Source organism: Cibotium barometz, chromosome 53 (assembly GCF_041138505.1).
Source record: "Cibotium barometz isolate CiBa-2024 chromosome 53, ASM4113850v1, whole genome shotgun sequence".
NCBI classification, from domain to species: Eukaryota; Viridiplantae; Streptophyta; class Polypodiopsida; order Cyatheales; family Cibotiaceae; genus Cibotium; species Cibotium barometz.
The window spans coordinates 11874609-11901196 of NC_141098.1; the positions used below are offsets into that span (position 1 = coordinate 11874609).

Sequence of the window (26588 nt, forward strand, 5' to 3'; positions counted from 1 at the left end):
CTTGAGCTATCACCTCATTACAAAATGTAACCCTTCTATTAATATAATACTATCCTCTCAAAATAAACCCGTGCAAGGACTCTTTCATGTATGTGTGTATGTTACCCACCAAGGTCTTTGATGGGCTAAACACTCACACAAACAATTACCCACCCTATGGTCTGAGCTTGCCCACTGTGTAAATTACTACCTACAAACAACCAGGGCCTTGTGTAACAAAGACCAAAGGATCCACAAAGATATTCACACTTGGCAGGCCTAAAACATCATAAGCAACTTTGTAGAAAGAAACCAAAAGGCAAGATAAATTTACAATCAGTCCCTAAATGGTACAGTGCCAGTTGCAGTTCTGTGGCGACGATCTGTTAGAATGGATTTTACATTTTTGAAACCCAACTCGTGCATAACCTCCTCGAGATCCATGGCGTAGTATTCATCCATCCAGGGCTCTGTGGACTTCATCAAAGTGAACAGCACAGGTGGTAGATCCTGCATAGCATAAAATATAAGCATTTATCTGTGATGGCCACAAAATAATTATAAACAAAAGTATTGATACAAAGGTAAATATAAATACAAAGAGAAACATAGATATAATATGAAGATAATAAATATAAAATATCAATACATAATGCATGCATGGGCCTGTGCTGTGTAGCACTCCTTTAGAGTCAAGATTGAGCAAGAAACTGCCAAAGCATAAACATGTGATCATGAATACCTGTATGACCTTTGACCTTGGCTGGACAATTGGAGGTGGGTAGATGGGGATCCAATGCCACATAACACAAAGACTTTAGAAATGGGAAAAAACCCAAGACTGCAGCAAGCAGAAACGAGGAAAAAATTTAAGCACATACTGAAGTATCTGTCAAAGCCACTGTTCCACCAGGCCGTAGCAGCCGAAATGCTTCTTTTAGCAACCCTTTTGTAGCATGTTGTGGGCATTCATGAATCTGGAAAAACAAATATTTCCCATCATATAGCAGTTATAAATCAACAAAGACTACAGCCTACACCAGAACATGTATAACGAGTCACTAGTTTTGCTCCATCTGGCATCATTACAATTCAAGGCCAAACAGTAAGATTCATAAACTTGGCCTTGTGCACACACATGCATACTAACCCCTCCCCCTATATTTATCTCTCTCCTAGAGGACCTCCAAGAGCACACTGCTCCCCAAAAGCAGCAGGACACGGAAGCCAACACAAAATCAGTATGAGATCATACAGGCCACAATTGACAAGCAGAAGAAGAGACAGTCTAGAACTCTTCATGTGTGAGTTTGTCACGTGCACTCTTCCGAGGTGTGACGTGGACCATTGGCAAGCTCAGAGCTTGAGTGTGTGCCCGGATTCATGTGTATCTAAGGCATTTGTGCCAATTCATTGTATTCTTGTCCAAGTGTGGACAGCGTTGTTATTATTATTTTGGTGTGAACACCCTAGACTAGGGTTGGCCAGCCAACTAGCCCAAAAGTCACTGCAAATAGAGGGCTACGGTTGAGGGTCATATCATTCATTGATCATTGAGAGCTTAGGAGTTGTGCTACCATTGAATATCTCTATTCCATTGTAAATAAGTCATGCATATGAACACATCAGTAGGTTAGGTCATCTCTCTATCTATTGTGTATCTCGCATGAGGGAAACGTACGTGCATGGCTTCAAGACTCTGATTAGGTGTTAATCTTCAGATCTATCACGATAAGCTAATCCTAAACCGCTTCGGCAAAGCACCCATGTTACATTGATATCAGAGCGTCAAGGTTTGACAGAGGAGGGGCTGCAAATTTTCTCCTAAGGGCCTGGAGATCATCACCAGCATTTTCACCTCAAGTTTGGATTTTCTTCATCAAGGTTGCGTATTTGCAAATCTGTACCATATAGCTCGTGTGCGCAAAGGGCGCTCAGCAAAAGGGCAAGGAGGAGGGTCAAACGCACCATGTACAGGGCGGATAGAGCAAGCAAGGCAAGGCGACCTATTGGTGATTACAACCCAGCCACACTAAGTGTTCAAACACACCATGTACATGGCGGATAGAGCAAGCAAGGCAAGGCGACCTATTGGTGATTACAACCCAGCCACACAAAGTGTAGAACACTTACGCCTATGTGCCACAATATCACACATACAACACACACGAGAGTCCTAAACTACTGCATTGCATTATGTACAAGAAGTAATACAACTGAAATTCAAGTACAAGATGTGGCTCAGAATAAAAACCTCAAATCACAACCCTACGACCTACTTTCACTATGGGCTAGCACTTCGCCTACAAAGAATGCTGTGTGAAGTACAACGCTAAGGAAAGCAAATGAATATGACAATTTGGCAACCCACGTATATGTATGCACCAATGTTCCTAGTCGGCCAATAGTAGCTATCGGCCAGCTGCACTAGACTACCATGTCATCAGTTCCACATTACCATTTCCATGTCATCACTTCCACATGGCAATGCCACGTGTCACTCACTTTTCCATTGCTATCTGATGTCTGGCTTTGCCTTGCATACTCGTAGGTGTGTCACGACTCACATTCTCCACATTGTTCATATAAAGTGCCCTTCCAAGCAAAGCTCATCCAAGATACCCAAGATCCTAAACACTACGAGACCACTTTGCATCCAATGCGAAGGCTCACATTTCAACCTTGTTGCATCAGCACGAAGACCTGAAGAGAAACCTACATATGACCAACATCCACCTGATCAAGCACTCTCCGTCTATCCAACCGTCCATGAAAAAACACTGCAAACCTCTAAGTATCGTCTGGTAGCCCACGAGAAGAACACTCTAGAGAATGGTTGAGCAAAACTCCCCTATCCAAACTCCAGCCAATAATTAGATGGAGCACAAGAACTACTTGCACCGTCTCCAATGCACCCTGAAGGAAGAAAGCAGAACTAAGAACCATACTCCTGAGAAACGTTGCATCGAATCTGTATACATCAGTACTGCTCAGCACCTGTATGTCTAAACAACCCATGTCTTGTGGAACATACCCCAAGTAATTTGTCCGCTAATACACCCAAGTCAAACCCTCGGTTGTTGTCGGTACAGTCTCCAAGAAATCTGTGTACTATGAAGATACACCAACTGGCCTATCCTCCCATCACGAAGACAAATCTGATGATGTATCCTCCTGTGGTGCCTCCATGACATCAGACACTGAAGATATTCCACCCAATGCAAACGGCATGTGAGAAGAGTCCTCCTAAACAACCCTAGAAACTAAAGCGACCGCCACTAAAGCCAAAGATTCTCCACTAAGTGCAAACGGCAAATGTGAAGACTCTCCCTCAGAGACCTGGCTGAAAACTTCCTATGTTTGTACCTGTGGCTTGATGCAATGAAGCACCTTGGGTGTGTGCTTAACCCGAAAAATGAAAAAAGCTGAGATGCGCACACATGCATCTCCTTCACGCTCATCCTCGGGTTCTAAAGACGCCTCCTCCTCGGACTGCTCCTCCCATTCTAAAGAAGCCTTCTCCTCGAACTACTCCAAGGTCTTCGGACAATCCTTCACGATGTGCTCGGTGGAGTCACAATAAAAGCATTGTCTAGCTACCATCTTGGTGCAACCCTCTTCAAGGGTGAGGCAAGTCACCAAGGCTCCCCCACTTGCCTCGTCCTTACCATCCTTGGCCTTGGATTGGCTACCCTTGTCTTTGCTTTTATGTTGCCTTGTTGTTGAGTCCCAAACCTAGGACTCTCTTGCATCTCGAGGGTTGTAGCAAGGCGAACCGCTTTTGAAAGATCATGGGGCATGTGCACGAGCGTCTGCATACAAAGACAATTTCAAATCATCCACAAATTGCTCAACCTGCTCCGACCACCAGATGGTCCTTGGGAGCAGGAGCAAAAGCTTCCAGAAACAAGCGAGATAGTCAGCTATCAATTCGCCATGTTTCTGCATAGAACACTCCCATTGTTTCTTCAATTCATGCTCGTAATCTACATGAATCAACTGCTTCAAGACCACCTTGCCGTAGTCATCCCAGCAAGTCACAGAATGGTGCCTAAGGTGGTCTTCCCACCACAAGAGAGTGGCACCCGTCAAAGCCATACCCACCAAATGGAGCTGAAAATATCGTGGAGTTTGATGAGCATTTTGTTGCTCTCCGGGACAAAGCAACATGCCAGGTTGTATGGGAAGGCGGAGTGGAGAATGGGATCTCCAAACTCTCAGCACTCTCTTCTCTGATAGGCACTCAGATTGGTGACTTGTGGCATCTCCGTTTTGGCCACTTGAATGTGGATGCGCTAAGGCAGGCTTTCTAGGGCCAGATGGTGGATGGCTTGCCAAATGTTGGCAGCAGGCAAGGACATTGCAGTTCTTGCATTCATGGTAAGTAGCACACGGAATCTTTTTCGAAGCAAGCTACTAGGCGGGCTTCGAAACCTTTGGAGTTGGTACACACTAACTTGTGTGGACCTATGCAGACTCCATCCTTGGGAGATTCTTTGTACTTTATGCTGCTTGTTGATGATTGTAGCAGATTTTCATGGGTTCATTTTCTTTCCCAAAAGAACCAAGCCTTTGCTCGGTTCAAGGAGTGACATGCTATGGTCGAGTAGGAGTCTAGCTTGCAGGTGAAGATTCTTTGGGATGACAAAGGAGGAGAATCCTCTTCTAATGCTTTTGTGCGGTTTAGTGTGGAACATGGCATCAAGCGGGAGCTGGCCAATACAGGTTCACCTTCCGAGAATGGAGAAGTTGAGCGTAAGAACCGGACTGTGGTGGAGATGGCGAGGACGATGCTGGAGCATCGTGATCTTCCTCGTCCACTTTGGGGAGAGGCAATGGCTTCTCTGACGACTTCAGTACCAAAGATGACTCCATTTGAGGCTTATTTTGGCAAGAAACCACACGTCTCCCATTTCCATGTGTTTGGGAGTGATGCCGATGTTCACATTCCAAAGAAGCACAGGGGGAAGCTTGACTCCAAGTCCCAGAAGCTTGTATTTGTGGAATATAACTCTCTTTCCAAAGGCTACAAGTTATATGACCTAGAGCAGAACGAGGTTGTTGTCAGCAGAGATGGTCTTTGATGAGCATGTTCCAGCTTCCATTGTTGATGAGCCACCACTTCTTGGAGAACCAGATGAGTATGAGAATGATTCCCAGTCTATTGTTCCAACTAGACAACCTCAGTCAGTTGTAGAGGTTGAGCCCGAGGCTGGAAATGAGCCCCAGTAGAAGCAGCAGGAGGCTCCGCATTCTGTTCGAGTACCAAAGTGATTGTTCGACACCATTCGGGAGTCACGTGTTACGGAGCTTCCCTCCGAGTGGACCATAGTGGCTGGACCTCGAAGATCGCACAAAATTTGTGAAAAAAGTGATTCAGAGGAGCTGTTACAAGTAAACTATGCTTTGATGTCTCGTATCATTCGGGACAAAGAGCCCACTTCCGTTAAGGAAGCTCTTTCTCAAGAGACTTGGAGGAAAGCCATACAAGTGGAACTGGATGCCATAGAGAAGAATAAAACTTGGGAGTCGGTTCCGAGGCCGTCAAAATGGTCGGTCATTGGTGTCAAGTGGGTCTTTAAGACCAAGTATATATCCGATGGGTTGGTGGACAAGCACAAACCCAGACTTGTGACTAAAGGCTATGCTCATAGCCACCTGGCATCGACTATGAGGATACCTTTGCACCGATAGCGATTCGGACAATTCTTGCCCTTGCCTCTTCTCAGCGGTGGCCCGTATATCAGATGGCTGTGAAATCTGTGTTCCTTAATGGTGACTTGCAAGAGGAGGTGTATGTTGAGGAGCCTCCAGGCTTTGAGGTTCCAAGATCAAAGGGGATGGTTTACAGGTTGCGGAAGGCCTTGTATGGTCTTAAGCACGCTCCCAAGGCTTGGAATCAGAAGATTGATTCCTTCTTTCTACAGACAGGTTTTCAGAGATCAGTTGCAGATCCTAGCTTTTATCTCTTTCGGAAATGCGGTTTGGTCACGTTGATTATCTTTTATGTGGATAATCTCATTCTCACTGGCGGTCATGTGGAGCACATGGCAGTGACGAAGGCTGCCTTGTCCAAGGAGTTTGAGATGACGACTCAGGCGTACTCCATTTCTTCCTGGGATTGGAGATTTGGTAGACCCAGAGGGGGTTCTTTGTTTCTCAGCAGCGGTATGTTCATGAGTTGTTGGAGACCTTTGGGATGGAGAACTACAAGCCTATTACTTCACCAATGGATCCGAACACCAACCTTACAGTGAATGATCCTTGTGAGTAGGATGATGCCTCCCTGTATCGGAAGCTTGTTGGTTCATTGATTTGGTTGTTGAACACCGTATTGGACTTGAGCTTTCCCATGGGGCTCTTGAACTCATTCATGCAGACGCCTTTGAAGACTCATTGGGACGTAGGATTGCGGATCATAAAAGCAATCGCATCATTCTCCATTAAGTAGATTCAGTAAGCATTCATTGTGGTGGTCTCTCCTCAGCCTGAAGCATTCCAGCCCACAGAGTCCACAAAGCGTGTGCGTTTCAGCACCAAACGCAGCATCTACCAAAGGGGCTCGGCTGTGCGTTTCTATCATTGGAGGTTCCGCAGAAGTAGATCTTCATCATCAGCATCAAGGCAGCATTCACAGCACCTACGCGTGGCCTTCAGTTAGAACTTAGCAGCATCAGCATTCATCATCAGAATGCATCTCCATCACATGGCAGATAGTCTACATCAGCCGCATCATCATAATCAGCAGGCATATCAGATTTGTGCATAGATCTCATTGAGATCTCAGTTGTACTTCCGCATTCATTTACTTTAGTTGCATTGCATTGCATCTATATCTCTCTCTGAGTCAGATCCACTTCTTTCATCTCTCTACTCTCTTGTTATCTATCTTGTGAGTAATTGAGTACTATGTGCAGTCATTCAGTAGGCTAATCCGTGGTTACAACAATCAGCTTAGCATGTAACATTGGTATCAGAGCTCTCAAGGTAGCCCAGTTCAGCATCATTCAGTAGGCTAATCCGTGGTTACAACGATCAGCTTAGCATGTAACATTGGTATTAGAGCTCTCAAGGTAGCCCAGTTCAGCATCATTCATCCTCAGAGAAGTTAGCTATCATGTCAATATTTGCTTCTGCTCAATTAAACCCAGTTTTTAAGATTCTGAAGGTCAGTAGGAGCTTTTGCTTTTACTTGCGTTAACCCTGCATGAGCATATGCATAGCATATAGGGTTGCTTCAACATCTTTAAGACTCATTGGAAGTTGCGTTCGTAAGTGGTTTCGAGGCAGTTCTCACCAGTCAGTTTCCCACAGTACCCACAATCTTGGCTCAGGTATCATTATCCTCCATGCTCCTGCATAAGCCTCAGAAGTAGCATTGGCTCAGTGGAGTGGGATTGGTTGCTTGGAGCAAAGCGTTGCAAGGTTACAACCCTAGCAACAAGTTCAGCATAAGGGAATGTCACGTGCACCAGTGCCCAATGACACGCTGGCATCATTAGCAAGCATCTTTAGTAGATATGTGGCAACATTCAAGGCATGTGTTTAGGGGCCAAAAAGGCCACCAGTTTTAGCAGGCAAATTATATTTGGAATGCCCAGCATATTAAGTGTTTTATGCATATTTTTTGGGCATTTTTTGGTCAACTTCAGATTTGTCCACTGTAGAGCTGGCCTACCAATAGCCTGAAGCCATATAAAAGCAGTCACATCATTCTCCATTAAGTAGATTCAGTAAGCATTCATTGTGGTGGTCTCTCCTCAGACTGAAGCATTCCAGCCCACAGAGTCCACAGAGCATGTGCGTTTCAGCACCAAACGTACGATCAACCAAAGGGGCTCGGCTGTGTATTTCTATCATCGGAGGTTCCACAGCAGTAGATCTTCATCTTCAGCATCAAGGCAGCGTTTACAGCACTTACGTGTGGCCTTCAATTAGCAGCATCAGCATTCATCATTAGAACGCATCTCCATCACATGGCAGTTGGTCTACATCAGCCGCATCACCATAATCAGCAGGCATATGAGATTTGTGCATAGATCTCTGTTGTACTTCCACATTCATTTACTACTCCCTACTCTTTTGTTATGTATCTTGTGAGTAATTGAGTACTAAGTGTAGTCATTCAATAGGCTAATCCGTGGTTACAACGATCAACAATCTTAGCATGTAACACATATTCTCGAGCTCATTCATATGGACCTTTGCAGCCCCATGCGGACTACTACCCAAGATGGATCTCTCGACAAACACAAAGCCAGATTGGTTGCCGAGTGCCATCAAATTTCTTTTCCTATGGATCCTAACTCCAAGATCTCCCGTGATGATCCCTCTCCCCTCTTCAAGGACAGTAAACAGTACCAAAGGCTTGTTGGTTCTCTTATTTATTTGACTTACACCATGCCCGACATTTCTTACAGTGTTAGTGTTCTCAAGTCACTTTTCTTCCTCTCCTCCACATTCTCATTGGCAAGCCGCCCTAAGGGTTCTTCGATACTTATAAGGTACTTGGACTATGATCTCTCTTTCATAGGAGGCACTAAGCTTGTTGGATACTCTTATGTTGATTGGGTAGGTGATTAAGATACTCAACGATTCACTTGTGGTTATCGCTTCACCCTTGGTTCCGGTCTTATTTCCTAGAGATCCAAGAAGAAAAATACGGTTTCATTATCTTCTACTAAGACTGAGTATCATGCTTATCTAGATAGCTATTGTGAGCTGTTATGGTTGTTCTAGATGTTGAGCAATCTTGCTGTACTCCCGGATTCTCCAATCCGCATTCTTACGAACAACCAAAGTGCCTTGGCGTTGGCTCGAACTTAATCCTTTCATGGAACCAAACATATTGAGGTCCACTATCACTTCGTTCGTGAGTTGGTCACTGACATTACACTGCAGTATTGTCCTTCTCATGATAACCTTGCTGATCTCTTCACCAAACCTCTTCCTCGAGATATTATTGCTCAGCTCCTTACCTGTATGGGAGTCGAACCCCAGTGCTGGAGTTGAGAGGAGGTGTTAGACATGTCATCTCCAGTATTTAATCTCCATTTTATTTCCCCTTTTATCCAAATATTTATATGATGTAATTAGGGATTTTTCCCATATTTTTTTCAGCTATTTTAGGCATTTTTATCAATCGTGGACATTTGTCCTCCAGTCCTGCAGGCCAACTAGCTCTACAAATATGTATATAAGCATGGACATTGTTCATTCATAATTCATTCAATACATTTTTGTTTTTGGCTCAAGTGTTGGATCTCTCTTGGCTATCTACTCTCTTTTGTGATCCCTATTTGCTTCCGCTCTCACACAAAAAGGTGGACAGCCACACTTTAAGGATGCCAAAAGTGCTTCGAAAGCTGAAAATGTACAGGAGAAAAAGCCTTGGAACAAGAGAAGCACTTTATTAGTTATCTGGGCAGCAAAGGGCACAACACATGCGAGAGGTTAAATGCTTTAAACGGGGTAGTAAAGACCACATATCACGTCAATGTACAAGCAACAACAAGAAAGCAGATGAGCCTAAAGGGCATGTGAATATGGTGCCGATGTGCAAGGCAATACAAGACATGCAAGCAAGGATAGAGTGGTATGCAAAGCTTGGAAGCAACTTAAAGACCAGCCCGCATTATGCATGTTTGATGACTGCTCTAACAACTTCATCTCCACCCAAATGGCTGCCACCTTGGGGATTGAAGTGGGAGACATGGGACCTGAAATTCATGCATGTCCAACTTTTGTTGAGAAGGATGTGAAGGTCACTCCTCTCATTGGAAAGCTCCGAATTCACATCGAAGGTTATCTCGACCATGAGAACTTTCTTATTGCACCTCTCAATGGATGTGATGTATTGCTTGGCAAACCATGGCATGCACGCCTTGAACCCCGCAAGAACTACAAGACAAATAAACTCTCTTTTATGTACAAAGGCCAAGAGCATCTTCCAGATGCAGGCAAATCGGGTGATACTATCCCCGTTGTATCACATGTACAAATCAATAAAGCAATGAAAAAGAGTGTTTCTTTGTACTTGGTTTTTGATGATGTGGAACATAGCAATGTGCGTGTAGATTGTGTAATCACAACGCTCAAACATCGGAAGCCTTTTCTTTATGGAAAGGTCTTCACAGTCAAAACAGACCACCAAGCACTTAAGTGGCTTCAAACCATGCCAAGTGCCCAGTGGAGTGATCGGCAAGCCAAGTGGAGTCAACTCTTCCAACAATTTGAAGGAATGATCGAGTACATCCCTGGTAAGCATAACCAAGTTGCAGATGCTCTTAGTCGAAAGGCCAACATCCAGGCAGTGCAGGAGTCTACCATTCTTGAAATCACGGGAAAGGACTTACATAGCATGAAAGACCAGTATGTCGACTCCCTTGAGTTTGGTACTCGATACAATTTGACCCTCAATTCTAAGCCTAGCCATTATTCAGTGCAAAACGGTTGGTTATTCTTCAACAACAACGTGTCATTCGGGAAAAGCAATCAGCTCTTCTCCATGATGCCCATGACTCCTTAGTTGGAGGACATAGAGGTATCAACAGTACCCTTGAGAAATTAGAATGGTCCTTTATTGCCCAAAAATTAGGCGTGATGTATATTCACACGTTCAAGCCTGTAAGATTTGTCAAAAAGTTAAGATTCCACGTACAAAGAAGACTGGGTTACTTCAACCTTTGCCTATCCCCGACGAACCTTTCATCGACATATCTATGGACTTTGTAGGGCCTCTACCAGCATCCACCGGATCCTGTAACACTCAATGTTTCACCATTGTGGGTCACTTCAGTAAGTTCTGCATGCTCATCCCATTCAAGCATACGGCCACAACTGAGGACGTAGCCCGTCTTTTTCTCAAACATTGGTACCAATTTGTGGTTTGCCTAGCACCATTACATCAAACAAAGATTCCAAGTTTACCTCGCATTTCTGGAGGGCATTATTCGAAAACTTTAAAACTAAGCTACTGTAATATGTAGCGGAAGTCTTTGTACTAGAAGATCCTGTCACACAAATGCTCACACTGTCTTTTGTATCCTGAGTTTCGTGAGTTTAGCAATCCACTTTAATACTTCAAACTTTAAAGAGATGAGAGGGAGATATATGAGAACTGTACACCAGATTGGGTCCCGAATTACCCACTGAAGGGCCCCCCTATCCCGATAATGAGATAGTATTTGCTTTATTACTTTAGAGAGAATGATTGTGGACTATAGATAAGCCAAACACGAGATCTCGGAGCATCGGAAGCCTGGCTAAACTGTACACGGCTGTAGAAACACCTCAATGAACTGATCTCAAGCCTATGCACTCTTCCCAAGGGCATGAGGAAGGGCTGCACACTTGAGGCTGAGAAAGGACTGCAGTGGACTGTTCTAAGCTATGTAAATATGCTGAAAAATGCTTATGAATGATATGTTACCTTCACCAGATGAATGTAGCATGTATGGATGATGCACAGAGGGCGGAGGCACTGCTGTAGGGCTGAATACGCAAGGTAAACTGATGTAGAACTGCAAACGCAGGACTGAACTAACCTGAATACCTGCTGGTGGTGATCTATGCTCAAACGCAGAGGGTACCTACTGAACTGGGGCCTGAAAGAGTGCTGTATGCAGGCGCCTGTAGGCTGAAAGGACAGAACTGCTGCGTTAGGGTACAGATGGCTGCGCCTGAGGGCTGTAAGGACTGTGGTGCTGCGTTAAACTGTTGGGACTGCTGAATAAGACTGCTGATGTGCTGCGTTAAACTGCAGGGACTACTGAGAGCAAAAACGCAAGCTTCAGGGGTGTTGAGGGGCTAACGCAAAAGCTCCAAAAGGGCTAGATTAGTCTAGGCTGAAGGCGGGGAATGCTCCTAGTGCTAAGGATGAAGGCGCATAGCTTTCTATAGACTGAATGAATGTCTAAGCCCTATGCAATCCTATTTATACTAACTAGAGGCTGGTCAAGTTGGCTGGTCATTTATTTAATAAAGTTTATATTAATAAATGATAATAAATGCTAAATAAATACCATAAAATATGAAAAAAATACCAGATAAATCCTAGTAAATTCCCTAAGGCTTCTGAGATGTTCTAAATGATACACAGGCATATGAATGCATATTATGCAAGATGCAGAGTGCTTTCTCATGCAAACCCTAAGGCTTCTACTGACTCTACATGCATGAATGATTCTCTCCAAGTGGGTTAAGGGACTTGACTGACCCGCTGAGGCTGAGGAATGACCTACGTAGCTCGTGCCTGACTTATCCTGGACTAAGGATATACAATGGGGTCACAGCGTACGACAAATATCATCCCACTGGGTTCTAATAATGTACAAATGTTGCACTGCTGATGATGAGCCATCTTGTCACCATGCACTGAGTGCAGAGTGCATGTGACATTCCCTCCTGATGATGAGCCATCTTGTCACTCTGCAGAGTGCAGAGTGCATGTGACATTCCCTCCTGCTTAGCTTGGCGGCAGGTTCATGGCTTCCAAGTAGTCCGCCAACAACTGTTAGAAGTCATCTCCTGTCTTTACTGAGACACCAGGGCCTCTGTTGTGGGTGTGCCCGCCCTTATTAGGTGTTTTCTCATTTTTCCCCACTCTCCATATTTTTTCCCATTTTTCCCTATTTTTCCTTGGCTTGGGTGGTTGCCTTGTGATGGCAGGAGGACCCTGTTAGAAGTCATCTCCTGTCTATTTGTATACACCAGGGCCTCTGTTGTGGGTGTGCCCACCCGTATATCATTTTTCCACACTCCCCGTATTTTTTCCCTATTTTTTCCATTTTTTCCTAGTGGTGGGAGGGCTGCCAGGTGATGCCAGGAGCACCCCAATGCTGGCCGACTGGACTTTCTTCAGGCGTGGGCATCTGGGCTGCTGGCCGACTGCTCTTGCACCAGTCGTGGGCATCAGGCTGCTGGCCGACTGCTATTTTATCAGTCGTGGGGTTTTTCTCAGTCGTGGGCACTATCTGTAGCTGGCCGACTGCCCTCATGGAGTTGTATATATTGCCTCTCAGCCCCCACCACTTCCTCATTCAGTTTTTCGGGATCTTGTGTATAGAGAAGAGTTTACACACCTATCTCTCTGTGTTTCTTGTGCTGATTATTTTCTGCAGTCTACTTGCTCTTGTCTACCCAAGTTTGGTTATCATTTCCGCTGCATATTCTGACATGGTATCAGAGCCCTAGGCTCTAGGAGATCTTGGGCGTTTTTCTGAGCAAGAGGGGGAGCAACAGGTTGCTGATCGGTGGACTGTTTCGGGCTGAACGGGAAGAGAAGGTGCAAGAGGAAGGCGGGCAAAGGGGCTGGACAGCCACTTGCATATTTTCAGATTTTCAGATTTTTCCCACGCACCCACCCTTTCAGGTTACTCTCCGAGATGGCAGATTTACTAGAGATGGCTGAGAAGCACGTGAAGATTCTGACTCTCCCCACGTTCCCAGTGGATCGTCAGTTGGACGGGTCCAATTACGGCATCTGGAAGGTCATGATGGAGTCAGTTCTGGAGTCATATGACCTTGCTGATTTGGGTGCCACGGCCGGAAGCTGAGGAACGGGAGTTATTATCGACGAGGAAGGACCGAGAGGCACAGGCACACATGTGGGACCGTGTCAACGCCAAGGTCCGGTCGTTTATATTCCTCAATTGCACACCACAGGTGATCGACCATGTGAAGCACACGACGCTGGCGAGAGGCATATGGGAGCATTTGGCTTCTTTGTACAACAGGGTGTCACCCATGAAGCGGATATCCTTGGAAGTGCAGACGCCGGTTATGAACCCTGCAAAGTCTTCGACGATGCGGGAACACATTAACAAGCTGCAGGCCCTTCAGCAGGAAGTCCTTCAAGCTGGGAAAAGAGATATCATCCGAAGATATGGCCATCACGTTACTTTCCCACTTGCCTGGCCAGTATTCCGCTTTCTATTCCTCGTTGATCGCGAGTGGCAGGCTCAGCACCATTACTTGGGAGGAGCTTGTGCCAATGGTCTTGGACCAGGATGAACGTTTCACGAACCCTCCTCACGGCGGAGGTTCGGAGGCCTTAACTGGCCAACGGTCGAAAGGCCGTAATACCAACAAGGGCAAAGGAAAGGCTTCACCGGAGAAGTCTTCTGAGAAGAAGCCTGATCCAGAACGAGAGAAGCTGAAGGCCGAAAGATCGTGTAATGATTGTGGCGAGAAAGGCCACTACCGGAGGAAATGCCCTAAGCGGACAGGGAAGAGTGCTGATTCCTCAGCCTCAGCTGCAAAGACTCCGGCATTTGTGCACTTGGAGATGGTGGACTCCGATGCTTCATCATCTTCGAGCGAGGAGGCAGTTGGCTTCACCGCGAAGGATACCCAGGAATGGATTCTCGACAGTGGTGCTTCCAGGCACAAAACTCCATCCCGTGACTTCTTTCTGGATCTGAAACGGCAGTCAAGTCGTATCTTTATTGGCGATAACTCCACTATTCCGATTCATAGTGAGGGCCGGATGGAGATTATTCCCGACGGCAAGGGGGGCAAGCATGCTTCCCGTGTTCTTTATGTCCCTGCTCTGGGTTTTCATCTTCTGTCAGTGCATGAGGTATGCAAGATTGGCTTTCGGGTGGAATTTGAGGAGCATTCAGTTGCTCTAAGGGACCGTGAGACAGGCAAAGTTGTTTGGGAAGGCGGTGTGGAGAATGGCATCTACAAGCTCTCTGCACTCTCCTCATTGACAGGCTCTCAGGTCGGAGATTTGTGGCACTTTCGTTTTGGCCACTTAAATGTGGATGCTTTGCGGCGCGCCTTCCGGGACTAGATGGTGGTTGGCTTGCCAAATGTTGGAAATAGGCAAGGACGCTGCAGTTCTTGCATACGTGGTAAGCAGCACAGGGAATCCTTTCCGAAGCAGGCTTCCAGGCGGGCTTCGAAACCATTGGAGTTGATTCACACTGACTTGTGTGGACCACAACAGATACCATCCTTGGGAGGATCTCTCTACTTCATGCTGCTTGTTGATGATTGTACCAGATTCACGTGGGTCTACTTTCTTTCTCAGAAGGACCAGGCTTTTGCTCTGTTCAAGGATTGGCACGTGATGGTGGAGAAAGAGTCTGGATTTCAGGTCAAGACTCTCAGGGCTGACAACGGAGGTGAATTCTCCTCGACTGTATTTTTCCGGTTTTGTGCAGATCATGGCATCAAGAGGGAATTGGCCAATACTGGATCGCCTTCGGAGAATGGAGTTGTTGAACGTAAGAACAGGACTGGTGGAGATAGCGAGGACCATGCTGGAGCATCGTGATCTTCTTCGTCCACTTTGGGGTGAGGCTGTGGCAACAGCTGTCCATACCATTAACCGCTCTCCGACGACTTCTGTACCCCATATGACTCCATTTGAGGCATATTTTGGCAGGAAACCCGATGTCTCGCACTTCCGTGTCTTTGGGAGTGACGCGTATGTACATATTCCGAAGAAGCAGAGGGGAAGCTCGACTCCAAGTCCCGGAAGCTGGCATTTGTGGGGTATAACTCTCTTTCCAAGGGATACAGGTTGTATGATCCAGAGAGGAACGAGATTGTTGTCAGCCGGGATGTGGTCTTTGACGAGCATGTTCCAGCATCCACTATCGAGGAGCCGCCACTTCTTGGAGATCCAGAGGAGTTTGATGATGATTCCCAGTTTACTACTCCAGTTGATCCACCTCAGTCATCACAGGAGGTTGAGCCCGCAGTTGGAGTTGAGCCCCCGCGACCACAGGAGGCTCCACGATCTGTTCGAGTACCTAGGTGGTTCTTAGACACCCTTCAGGAGTCAGGTGTCACGGAGCTACCCTCCGAGTGGACCACAGAGGACGGTCCTCGAAGATCACATCGAGTCCGAGATAAAAGCAATACGGCGGAGCTTCTTCAGGTGAACTATGCTCTGATGTCTCGTATCATGCGGGATAAAGAGCCCACTTCCGTAAAGGAAGCCCTTTCACAAGATACTTGGAGGGAAGCCATGCAGGTGGAACTTGATGCCATCGAGAAGAACAACACTTGGGAGTTGGTACCGAGGCCGTCGAAGCGGTCAGTCATTGGTGTCAAATGGGTCTTTAAGACCAAGTACGCGGCTGATGGGTCGGTGGACAAACACAAAGCCAGGTCGTGGCTAAGGGTTATGCTCAGCGGCCAGGCATCGACTACGAGGATACCTTTGCACCGACAGCGCGGATGACCACGATTCGGACCGTTCTTGCCCTTGCTTCTTCTCAGAGGTGGCCCGTGTACCAGATGGATGTAAAATCTGCGTTCCTTAATGGTGACCTGCAGGAGGAGGTGTATGTTGAGCAGCCTCCAGGCTTTATTGTTCCAGGATCGGAAGGGATGGTTTACAGGTTACGTAAGGCCTTGTATGGTCTTAAGCAGGCTCCGAGGGCTTGGAATCAGAAGATTGATTCCTTCTTTATTCGGACTGGATTCCAGAGATCGGTTGCAGATCCGAACCTGTATCTCTTTCGGGAACGCGGCATGGTCACACTTATCATCCTTTATGTGGATGATCTCATTCTCACCGGCGGTCATGTGGAGCACATTGGAGTGACGAAGGCTGCCTTGTCAAAGGAGTTTGAGATGACCGATTTAGGCTTACTCCACTTCTTCTTGGGATTGGAGATCTGGCAGACCCAGAGGGGGTTTTTCGTCTCTCAACAGCGGTATGTTCATGAGTTGCTTGAGGCCTTTGGGATGGAGAACTGCAAGCCTATTACTTTGCCGATGGACCCGAACACAAAGTTAACCGTTACGGATCCTTGTGAGCCAGTTGATGCCTCGCAGTACCGGAAGTTGGTTGGTTCATTGATCTGGTTGCTGAACACCAGATTGGACTTGAGCTTCTCCGTGGGGCTGTTGAGCTCTTTTATGCAGACGCCATTGAAGACTCATTGGGACGCAGGATTGCGGATCTTGCGGTATCTGCAGAGTACGAAGGATCTGGGACTCTTTTACACAGGAGGGAATGGGGTCAAGCTCCAAGGTTGGAGTGACTCAGATTGGGGAGGAGATCCAGACACGAGGAGATCTACTTCAGGATACACTTTTACCCTCGGCTTAGGAGCAGTTTCTTGGAGCAGCAAGGAGCAGCCAATTATTGCCCTTTCTTCGACAGAGGCAGAGTATCGGGCTGCTTGTGGTGCTGCTTGTGAGGTTGTATGGCTGCGAAGGCTGCTAGGCGAGATTAGGTTTCCACAGAGGGAGCCCACAGTCATCCAGTGTGATAACCAGAGTTGTATAGCTATTGCTCGGAACCCGGTTTTCCATGCCCGGACCAAGCATATAGAGATACAGTATCACTTTGTACGTGAGAAGATCTTGGCGGGTGACATCTTGCTACTTTATTGTTCGACGGAGGACAATGCGGCGGACCTCTTCACGAAGTCTCTACCTCAGGCTACGCTCAGGCGGCACTCCAGCTCCCTGGGGTTGGTTTCACAGCCAGGAGCTGAGAGGGGGTGTTAGAAGTCATCTCCTGTCTATTTGTATACACCAGGGCCTCTGTTGTGGGTGTGCCCGCCCATATATCATTTTTCCACACTCCCCGTATTTTTTCCCTATTTTTCCCATTTTTTCCTAGTGGTGGGAGGGCTGCCAGGTGATGCCAGGAGCACCCCAATGCTGGCCGACTGGACTTTCTTCAGGCGTGGGCATCTGGGCTGCTAGCCGACTGCTCTTGCACCAGTCATGGGCATCAGGCTGCTGGCCGACTGCTATTTTATCAGTCGTGGGGTTTTTCTCAGTCGTGGGCACTATCTGTAGCTGCCCGACTGCCCTCATGGAGTTGTATATATTGCCCCTCAGCCCCCACCACTTCCTCATTCAGTTTTTCGGGATCTTGTGTATAGAGAAGAGTTTACACACCTATCTCTCTGTGTTTCTTGTGCTGATTATTTTCTGCAGTCTACTTGCTCTTGTCTACCCAAGTTTGGTTATCATTTCCGCTGCATATTCTAACAGACCCACATGCTAGCCGACTGCTCCTTCAGGTCCCCGACCTCTGATGTGTGCTGGCCGCCTGTGTACAGCTGGCCGACTGCTGTAGATATCCGGTCGTGGAGTTTCAGACCCTGTCGGCTGCCTTTCTACAGGCCGGCTACATGCTTGGGGCCATATAAAATGGCCCCACAGCCCCCTTGCCATAGTGTCTTGTATTCGGGATCTTCTTTGTGTATATAGAGCAGAGTTACACGCCTCTATCTCTCTCTCTCTAGTGCTGTTTTTCTGCATTGCGTTTGCTCGTGTTTCTAGATTTGGTCATCATCTCCGCTGCGTATTTTGACATGGTATCAGAGCCCTCGGCTCGTGATAGTTCTTGGGATTTGTGTGAGCAAGAAGGGGACTGTTGTGTTGCTGATTAGTGGACTGTACGGGACTGTTCGGGAAGAGGAGAAGCAAGAGAACGGCCGGCTGATTTGCTGGACAGCCACTTGCAGGTGTAAGTTCTTCTTTGTTCCCACCCACCCACCCTTTTTTCAGAGTACAACCCCGCAATGGCAGATTTGTTAGAGATGGCCGAGAGGCATGTGAATATCCCTACACTTCCCCACGTTCCCGATGGACCGTCAATTGGACGGGAACAACTACGGCATATGGAAGGTTATGATGGAATCTGTTCTGGAGTCTTACGACCTTGCTGATTTCATCGTTGTTGTTGGGGTTCCACGGCCAAAAGTAGAGGAAGGGGAGTTATCGTCAACCCGAAAGGACCGGGAGGCATAGGCACAGTTGTGGGATCGTGTCAACGCCAGGGTCCGTTCATTTATCTTCCTCAACTGCACACCGCAGGTAATCAATCATGTAAAGCATATGACGCTAGCCAGAGGTATATGGCAGCATTTGGCTTCTCTTTACAAAAGGGGATCACCCATGAAGAGGATTTCCTTGGAAGTACAGATGCGGGTTATGAGCCCTACAAAGTCGTCGACGATGCGGGAACATATTAACAAGCTGCAGGCTCTTCAGCAGGAAGTTCTCCGGGTTGGGAAGGAGATCTCGTCAGAGGACATGGCCATAAAGTTGCTGTCACATTTGCCCTCTCAGTACTCAGCATTTTACTCATCTTTGATTACCAATGGTGGCAGGCTCAGCACCATCACATGGGAGGAGCTTGTGCCCATGGTCTTGGACCACGAGGAACGATTCACGAACCCTCCTTAGGGTGGAGGTTCGGAGGCCTTAACTATCAAAAGGCGGTAACACGAGTAAAGGGAAGGCTTCATCGGAGAAGTCTTCTGAGAAGAAGTCCGATGCTGACCGCGAGAAACTAAAGGCAAAGAGGACCTGTAATGATTGTGGCGAGAAAGGCCACTATTGGAGGCAGTGTCCCAAGCGGAAGACCGAGAAGGGTGAAGATTCCTCAGTAGCAATCATGAAGACTCCGGCTTTTGTACACTTGGAGGTGATGGACACTGACGCTTCATTTTCTTCAGGCAGGGAGGAGGTTGGAACTTGGAGGACTCTCCGCAACGGATACTCAGGAGTGGATTCTAGACAGTGGTGCTTCCAGGCACATGACTCCTTCCCGTTCGGCTTTACAGGATCTCTGCAGGTATTCTGGTCACATTCTTACTAGGGATACATCCACTATCCCAGTTCACAGTGAGGGGGGCAGGTTGGAGATAGTTCCCGATGGCAGAGGGGGTCCCAAGTGTTGTATGTTCCATCCCTTGGTTTTCATCTGTTGTTAGTGCATCAGGTTTGCAAGACTGGCGTACGGGTGGACTTTGATGAGCATTTTGTTGCTCTCTGGGACAAAGCAACAGGCCAGGTAGTATGGGAAGGCGGAGTGGAGAATGGAGTTTACAAGCTTTCAACACTCTCCTAGGTCCTCAGTTTTGTGATGAGTGGCAATCTAGTAGTGGCCACTTAAGTGTGGATACGCTGAAGGTGTAGGCTTTCCCGGACCAGATGGTGGATAGCTTGCCAATTGATGGCAGCAGTTGGCAGGAACTTTCCAGTACTGATGTTGGTGGTTCTTGTGTTCGTCAGTCATAGGAAACTGAACAGGTAACTTATGCTCTGATGTCTCGTAGTATTCGGGACAAAGAAACTCCTGTAGATGAGGATGTTCTTTCCACGGGGACCTCTCAGAAAGCCAGGCACGTGGCAGTTGATTACTTGCAAAAGGAGGTGGATTCTCCAGGCTTTGTGGTTCCGGATTCAAAGGGGGTGGTTGACAAGTTTCATTAGGCCTTGCATGGTCTTCAGCAGGTTTCCAGGACTTGGCTTTCCACCGTAACAAGTGTTGATCCTTATGAGCAGTGTGATGTCTCTTTGACTCGGAAGCAGAATGGCCCATTAATTTGGTTGATGGATACCGGATTAGACGAGAGCTTCTTGATGAGGCAGTTGAGCTCATGGTTACAGTTGACTCTTTGGGAGGCAGGATTGCGTATCTTGTGGTTTTTGCGGCATGCGAAGGATCATGGACTCTTTTACACAGGAGGGGGATTGATGGATGGAGTCCAACTCCACGGTTGGAGTAACTCAGATTGGGGAGGAGATCCGGACACGAGGAGATCTACTTCAGGCCCAGGAGCAGTTTTACTGAGCAGTAAGAGGAAGTCATCTTCTGCCTTGTCGTCGACAGAGACAGAGTACCAGGCTGCTTGTGATGCTGCTTTTGAGGTGGTGAGGTTGCAGAGGTTGCATTTCAGCATTGGGCTTCCACTAGAGGAACTACGGTCATCCAGAGGCACTTTGTTCGTGAACAGATCGTTGCTGATGTCATCTTGCTAGAGTTCTATTCGACGGAGGACAGTACGGTGGACCTCTTCACGAAGTCGCTATCTCAGGATTTGCTCAGGCGGCACCCCAACTCCCTGTGGTTGGTTTCACAGCCAGGAGCTGAGAGGGGGTGTTAGAAGTCATCTCCTGTCTTTACAGAGACACCAGGGCCTCTGTTGTGGGTGTGTCCGCCCTTATTAGGTGTTTTCTCATTTTTCCCCACTCTCCATATTTTTTCCCATTTTTCCCTATTTTTCCTTGGCTTGGGTGGTTGCCCTGTGATGGCAAGAGGACCCACATGCTGGCCGACTGCTCCTTCAGGTCCCCGACCTCTGATGTGTGCTGGCCACATGTGTGCAGCTGGCCGATTGCTGTAGATATCCGATCGTGGAGTTTCAGGCCCTGTCAGCTGCCTTTCTACAGGCCGACTGCATGCTTGGGGCCATATAAAATGGCCCCACGGCCCCCTTGCCATAGTTGGCTGTAATTCATGCTCTTGCAAAATGGAAACACTACTTATTGGGAGCTGAATTTACAGTCAAGACGGATCACCAAAGTTTGCCGTATTTTCTAACGCAAACCAAGCTTTCAGAGAAGCATATGAGGATGGCCAATTTCCTCTCTATGTTTCATTTTCACATTTTGCACACCCCAAGAAAGAAGAAGGTCACGCTCCTTGTGAAACACAATTTGCTCTGGCTGCTGTAACACCTCTTCCAACTCATCCACTTCAAGTGGATCTTCCATAACGAGCTCTTTAGACTCGGGTTCCACATATTTGCACAAAAGGCTTACATGAAATGCATTGTGTATCTTCCAATGATTCCGCAAAGCCAACCGAAAAGCCACTTCATATTGATCTGCCCAATGACTTTGAATGGTCCATAATACCTGGTAGAGAACTTAGGGCACATCCCCTCTTTTCCAGGCCTTGAACCTTCTTCTAAGTCTAGCTGTATCGAACTTCAACAATACCCAATCATTCTCTTTAATGTCCAATTGCCTTCTATGCTTATCCGCAGCCTTTTTATGCTTCTCTTGAGAATGCTCAATGGTTGTCCGCACCTGTGCAAAGGCAATATCATGGTCCCTAACAAATTCATCGGTAGCAAAGATCTCATCCTTTGTACGAAGGATGGGTGGCTAAATCAACATCCGTATAATACAAATCACGGATTGCAGACAAGTCCCCATGAGAGGCAACCAAGATAGCAGCGACATACGGCTTTTGTGACAATGCACTTATAGGTGGCAAAGTTCAAAGACGCTACCTTGTGAAGTTTAAAAATTATTCACCCATGGATGCTAAATGGATGGATGAGGTATACTTCGAGGAGCCTCCACCGCTCCTAGAAGCATACTTGGAAGCTTTTCAGCTGCAGTCAACTATTTAGAAGTTGGGGGGATGTCACCAGTTGGGCATTCTCTATGCTTCCAAACCTATGGACGCGCTCCATAGTGTGGACATGAAACCTCATGGTAGGGGACTTACGTCTACGCCAAGGGTCATGTGGACTCGAATCTCATGATAGGGGACTGATGTCTACACCAAGGGCCACTAGGCTGGATTTGAGAGGCTAAAGATTTTGGTCCACGCCCATGTCCAAATTAAGGTATTCCAGTTGGCTTGGGGATGTAATATCTACACCCGGAATGACCGCCTACAACAAGATAAATGAAAGGGAATATTTGCATGTCTAGAGCTGTTTTCACTGGAATGTTTTACTACCTGCAAGATTTGTGTCTAGTTTTCGGGCAAGGGACGCCCTCTCGTGAACCATGCGTGTGAATCTATATTATAACCTTGCTTGTGGGCTATAGACAGGTGGTAGGTGTGACCCTAAACTCTTTGTTTAAGCTTATTTGTATTTTAGCTCATTGTGCTGCTTTGCGGGTCCACACTTCATTAAAGTACAACCGGACAACTTATCAGTGAGTTTGGGCATCCACATTTCATTAAAGACTAGGCAGCCAGGTTATAAGTGAGTTTGGGCACTTACTGGATGGCGGCCAGCCAAACTCTCATAAATCAAGCACTCTTTTGAGTAAAAGAGAGTGGACAGCTTATTGGGCACCCTCTCCACTTATGGGAGAGGTGTGGCTCGTGTTGAGGTGGTCCAATGACCACCCACTATCCGTTTGGAAAAGCTTATCCTCTCCCCCCTTCAAGAGAATGAAGCGCCTACTTCATGAGGAGGAAAAAGGGAGCGATTTTAAGCATAACCAGTCCACATACATACTTTTTGGCATCATTTCTTGCTTCTCCAACTCTTGGAACAGCCAGCAAATGAGTGCTACACTGTTGTCCAGCCCCTGGGAGTCCTTTTCCACTGCTTTCTTTTGAAGATGTACATGCTAAAAATGCTTTGGAGCATTTCTATCGCCGACAATTTAAAAGCTGTGGAATCAACCTCTACTTCGACAAAACATGTTTGCAAATGTTTTCATTGCACAAATGTCATTGGAAATCTGGCATCATGAAGCTTGTATCTTGAGAAATCCTTGATAATACAAATATATTACAAGGGAGGTCGGCCCTTTCCAGCCCTATTGCAATGTCATTTAAATTTCAGCATTGCTATCTCATTTGGTTTTGTGCCATTTCATCTTGTTTAATAGTATTAATAGTTTTAAGTGTGTGACAAGATTGTGCTCAGTCCTACTTGGGGCAATTACAACAACATCCACAAAACAGTAATATATTGTCTGAGACTAGGCATATCCCTCATCAATAACTGCCCCCGGAGTAAAAATGTGACCGCAGAGGAATAACTACCTTGAAAACCAGCCTGTCCTCTGGCTCTCCTCCTCTGGCTGTAGACCGTCAGTGTGGCTGGTCCTGTAGTTGCTCGGTTCCATAAGGTCTCTGGGGGGTTGGGGTGGCCTAATGTGGTGTTTTGTGGTGTTTTGTGCTCAAAGCACAGATACACGTGGTTATTCTTCCTATATTTCACTGTCTTAGCTCATCCTTTCAAGGAGGTTACCTGGCAAGTTTTTTCTCTGACTTTGTCTCTCAACTCTCTTAAACCTGATTCCTATCCACAAGACTCCCCAACTCCTTTAGCCGTTTATATTGCCAAAATAGAATTACAAGGCTCTAGAAGTACCAAGAGAAACTCACCCTTGGTAGTACCGCTTCCTCCCTTAAAAAATACCCTCTTTCTAAAAGCCCTTTGTGCATGCAGTTGTGGGATCTCTTCTTTGTGAGGAGCATTTTGTGGGATTCTTTTTCTACGTGGCTTTCTTAGTGGGCATGGAAGTGTGCACCGTTGTGAGTCCCTTCTTCCTCTTTGAAGATTTTGGTGGGATACTTTTTCCTTATGGTTTTCTTAGTGGGTATTGAAGCCTACAGTTAACAAAACCTTCTAATGGGCTTGGCATTTAACAATTTCCCCAGGTATGCATAACATATGCTTACCACAAAAGCAAGAGAGACAACATCAAAAGAAGCTGCTGGAAGTTCCGTATCCTCTCCCTTTGCGTGCAGCCAGCATATTGGTTTTTCTCTTCTAAATCCCGCTGCTGCCTGTTGTTTGTCTTTATGTTGAGCAACCGCCACAAAGTAAGGAGACAAATCAAGACCCTGAAAAGAAAGTATTCCAAGAGTTAAGCAAGCTTGATTTATACCTCTCCACTTTATGCTCTATGTAATAGCATTAGATCAAAGGGCCAAAACAAACCGTGACTTGAGCTGAAGGAAACCTGTCTGCCAAGAACCAAGTACTAACACCAACAGAGCAACCGACATCAAGGATATCTCTAATCCCGCAACCACCCGAATGTTGGTAATGATGGTCTTCAATAGCTTTGAGCCAGTTTCCCCTCAGAACCTGGTTTGCCTCCTCCAAAGACTTGGCAGAAGGTGTGGAACGAAGTACCATTGAAGAGGTTGCCGGCTCAACCTCCGAAGCTGCCTGATACCATAAAAATTGGTGTCATATGTAATCTAGCTTAACACTTGCATTGAAGAAGCAACAAAAGAAAAGAAGCCCCGTTGTAGGATCTGAAACATCAACAGGCAAGTACCTGCCATGATAGGTTACCATCCAAGTAACCATGAAAACTTTGCAGATAATCTGGTGAGACAACAAGTAGAAAACCCAATTAAAGAGGTATCCCTATGTGAATATGGAGACACATGAGCATTTTTTACAAGCAAAACCTTATCGTATGTGTGCAGAACGTGAGTGTGTATGTAGAATATGACGAAATTGATCATGGTCCTACTCTACACATACAATCAGGATAAACAATGGATGGATTTTCGAGGATGTCTTTCTCTGCATACACATCAGATGCCAGACATTGTTCCGACATCTCCCTCCATGGAATCCCTTTCTTCTCGGCTGAGCTGAACATGGGCCATTGCATGCAAAGCACAGTCAGTACGCAAAACAAAACACATAAGCCTATCCAGTTTTAAAACAAAGAAAAAAGGACAAGAGACCCCTACAAAACCGGGAAAAAAAAAACATCTTTGGATGCAGATTCCCATGGGCCTTATTTTCTTTGGATTCTAAGAAAACAAGATTCAATTATGCCATAATATGTCCCTTGGAGAGGACACAACATGTGCAAAAATGGGTCAGTACAATCATAATGTTTGCAAAGGCAAGGCTCACAATTTGCTGTCTAACCCTGAGGTTTTTTGCATATATTCCATTCATCCATCCAGCCCATCCCCGTGGTGGAAGCTGGAGGTTACACAAGTATCATTGCCTCTTCACTCCTATACCTGTCCAATTAAAAGTAGAACCCATCCATGCTGTAATTTTAAGGAAAGAAATACAATCTTATTCGTCCAATAGCACCATCTGATGGGTGGGAAATATGTGTTCACAGTATACCCATGGAATCTTGTCTATGTCTGAATTGCTCACACATTTCATGCCGCCTCCTTGCAAGGTGGCCACATCCAGACACTATAACCGACATAACCACATATATAACATATGTAGAAGACAAGATATCTACATGCCATTGAGAGCATCCCCAGTCCCTTAGCTCTGGTTTGGGCCTTATTAACACTCTCAACCGCATTTGAGACAAGATTATATCCATCATTGAGGTTTCCTCTGCTTCTATCCATATGACTGTTGTTAAATAGGATGATCGGCAATAAGAGGATACAACGCTAATACCCAGCGAGAAGCCTTGTGGGAGGCAACTGTGTGTATGACTTTCTTTGAAAATTTGGGTTGCCGTACCTGATCATAACTTGCCGTGCCGCGACGCTCATGATGGCGAAGAGGGGTTTGATGGAGATGAGGGCACTCACAAAGCGGGAGAGGGGTTCATCGCCAGTCCAGCGGGGTTTGTTGAGCTCGCCTTCTACAAAAGGGCCCTGAAGAAAGCCGGTGCTGGTGCTGGTGCTGGTGCTGGTGCTGGTGCTAGTGCTTGCGCTTGCGCTGGCGCTGGTAGAGGCGTGGATTTTCCTCCATTGCTGACCCCTCTTTCGGTAAGAAAACGCGCACAAATGTGGGTTGAACTGGTTGAGCTGAATTGTCATCGCCATAGCCACCCCTAACAGCCACTAGCTTGTAGCTGAGTTGATAATAAGACGTCTAAGTTAAGCTAGGTTTTATCTTTTATCTTGTAAATATATATATATATACATATATTGGCACCACAATGTTTTTACATTTCCATTAAATACATTCAGGCCATTGTATTAATTAATTAATTAATAACTTAGGCTTAGCTAAGGTTTTAATACCTTAGCTAGCCTAAGGTACCCAGCTACCTAGCATAGCACCAGACAACGAGCGAGCAAGCAATAGGCGGATTTCTCTCTCTCTCTCATTGGAGGCCAACGGTCGCATGCAACGACAAAGAAACAAGGCCACCTTTTATAACGAGGTGATTAT

The 26588-nt window shown here is 46.4% G+C and overlaps 1 protein-coding gene across 2 annotated transcripts; it reads right to left on the reverse strand.

The window, feature by feature from the left end:
• Window positions 1–261: 261 nt before the first annotated feature.
• Window positions 262–26285, reverse strand: LOC147608296 (uncharacterized). 2 transcript variants are annotated; one of them, XM_086789284.1, is made up of 8 exons: window positions 25929–26285; window positions 24960–25072; window positions 24748–24797; window positions 24402–24635; window positions 24140–24304; window positions 861–956; window positions 722–742; window positions 262–489 (listed from the first exon to the last, which is right to left on the reverse strand). In XM_086789284.1, the coding sequence occupies exons 1-8, from the start codon at window positions 26234–26236 to the stop codon at window positions 316–318; spliced, it is 1161 nt and encodes a 386-aa protein (XP_086645410.1). In that variant the 5' UTR covers window positions 26237–26285; the 3' UTR covers window positions 262–315. The 2 variants fall into 2 exon arrangements, with proteins under 2 accessions (XP_086645410.1, XP_086645411.1); XM_086789285.1 differs by lacking the exon at window positions 722–742.
• Between the last annotated feature and the right edge of the window lie 303 nt (window positions 26286–26588).

Bases quoted from the DNA above. Each gene is read 5' to 3' on its own strand.
- LOC147608296 (XM_086789284.1), bottom strand. From the start codon at position 26,236: ATGGCGATGACAATTCAGCTCAACCAGTTCAACCCACATTTGTGCGCG. The intron at 24,305-24,401 runs GTTTGTTTTGGC...CTTTCTTTTCAG, and splicing joins TTCCTTCAGCTCAAGTCACG to GGTCTTGATTTGTCTCCTTA. The intron at 957-24,139 runs GTAAGCATATGT...TTGTTTTTCCAG, and splicing joins TTGTCTCTCTTGCTTTTGTG to ATTCATGAATGCCCACAACA.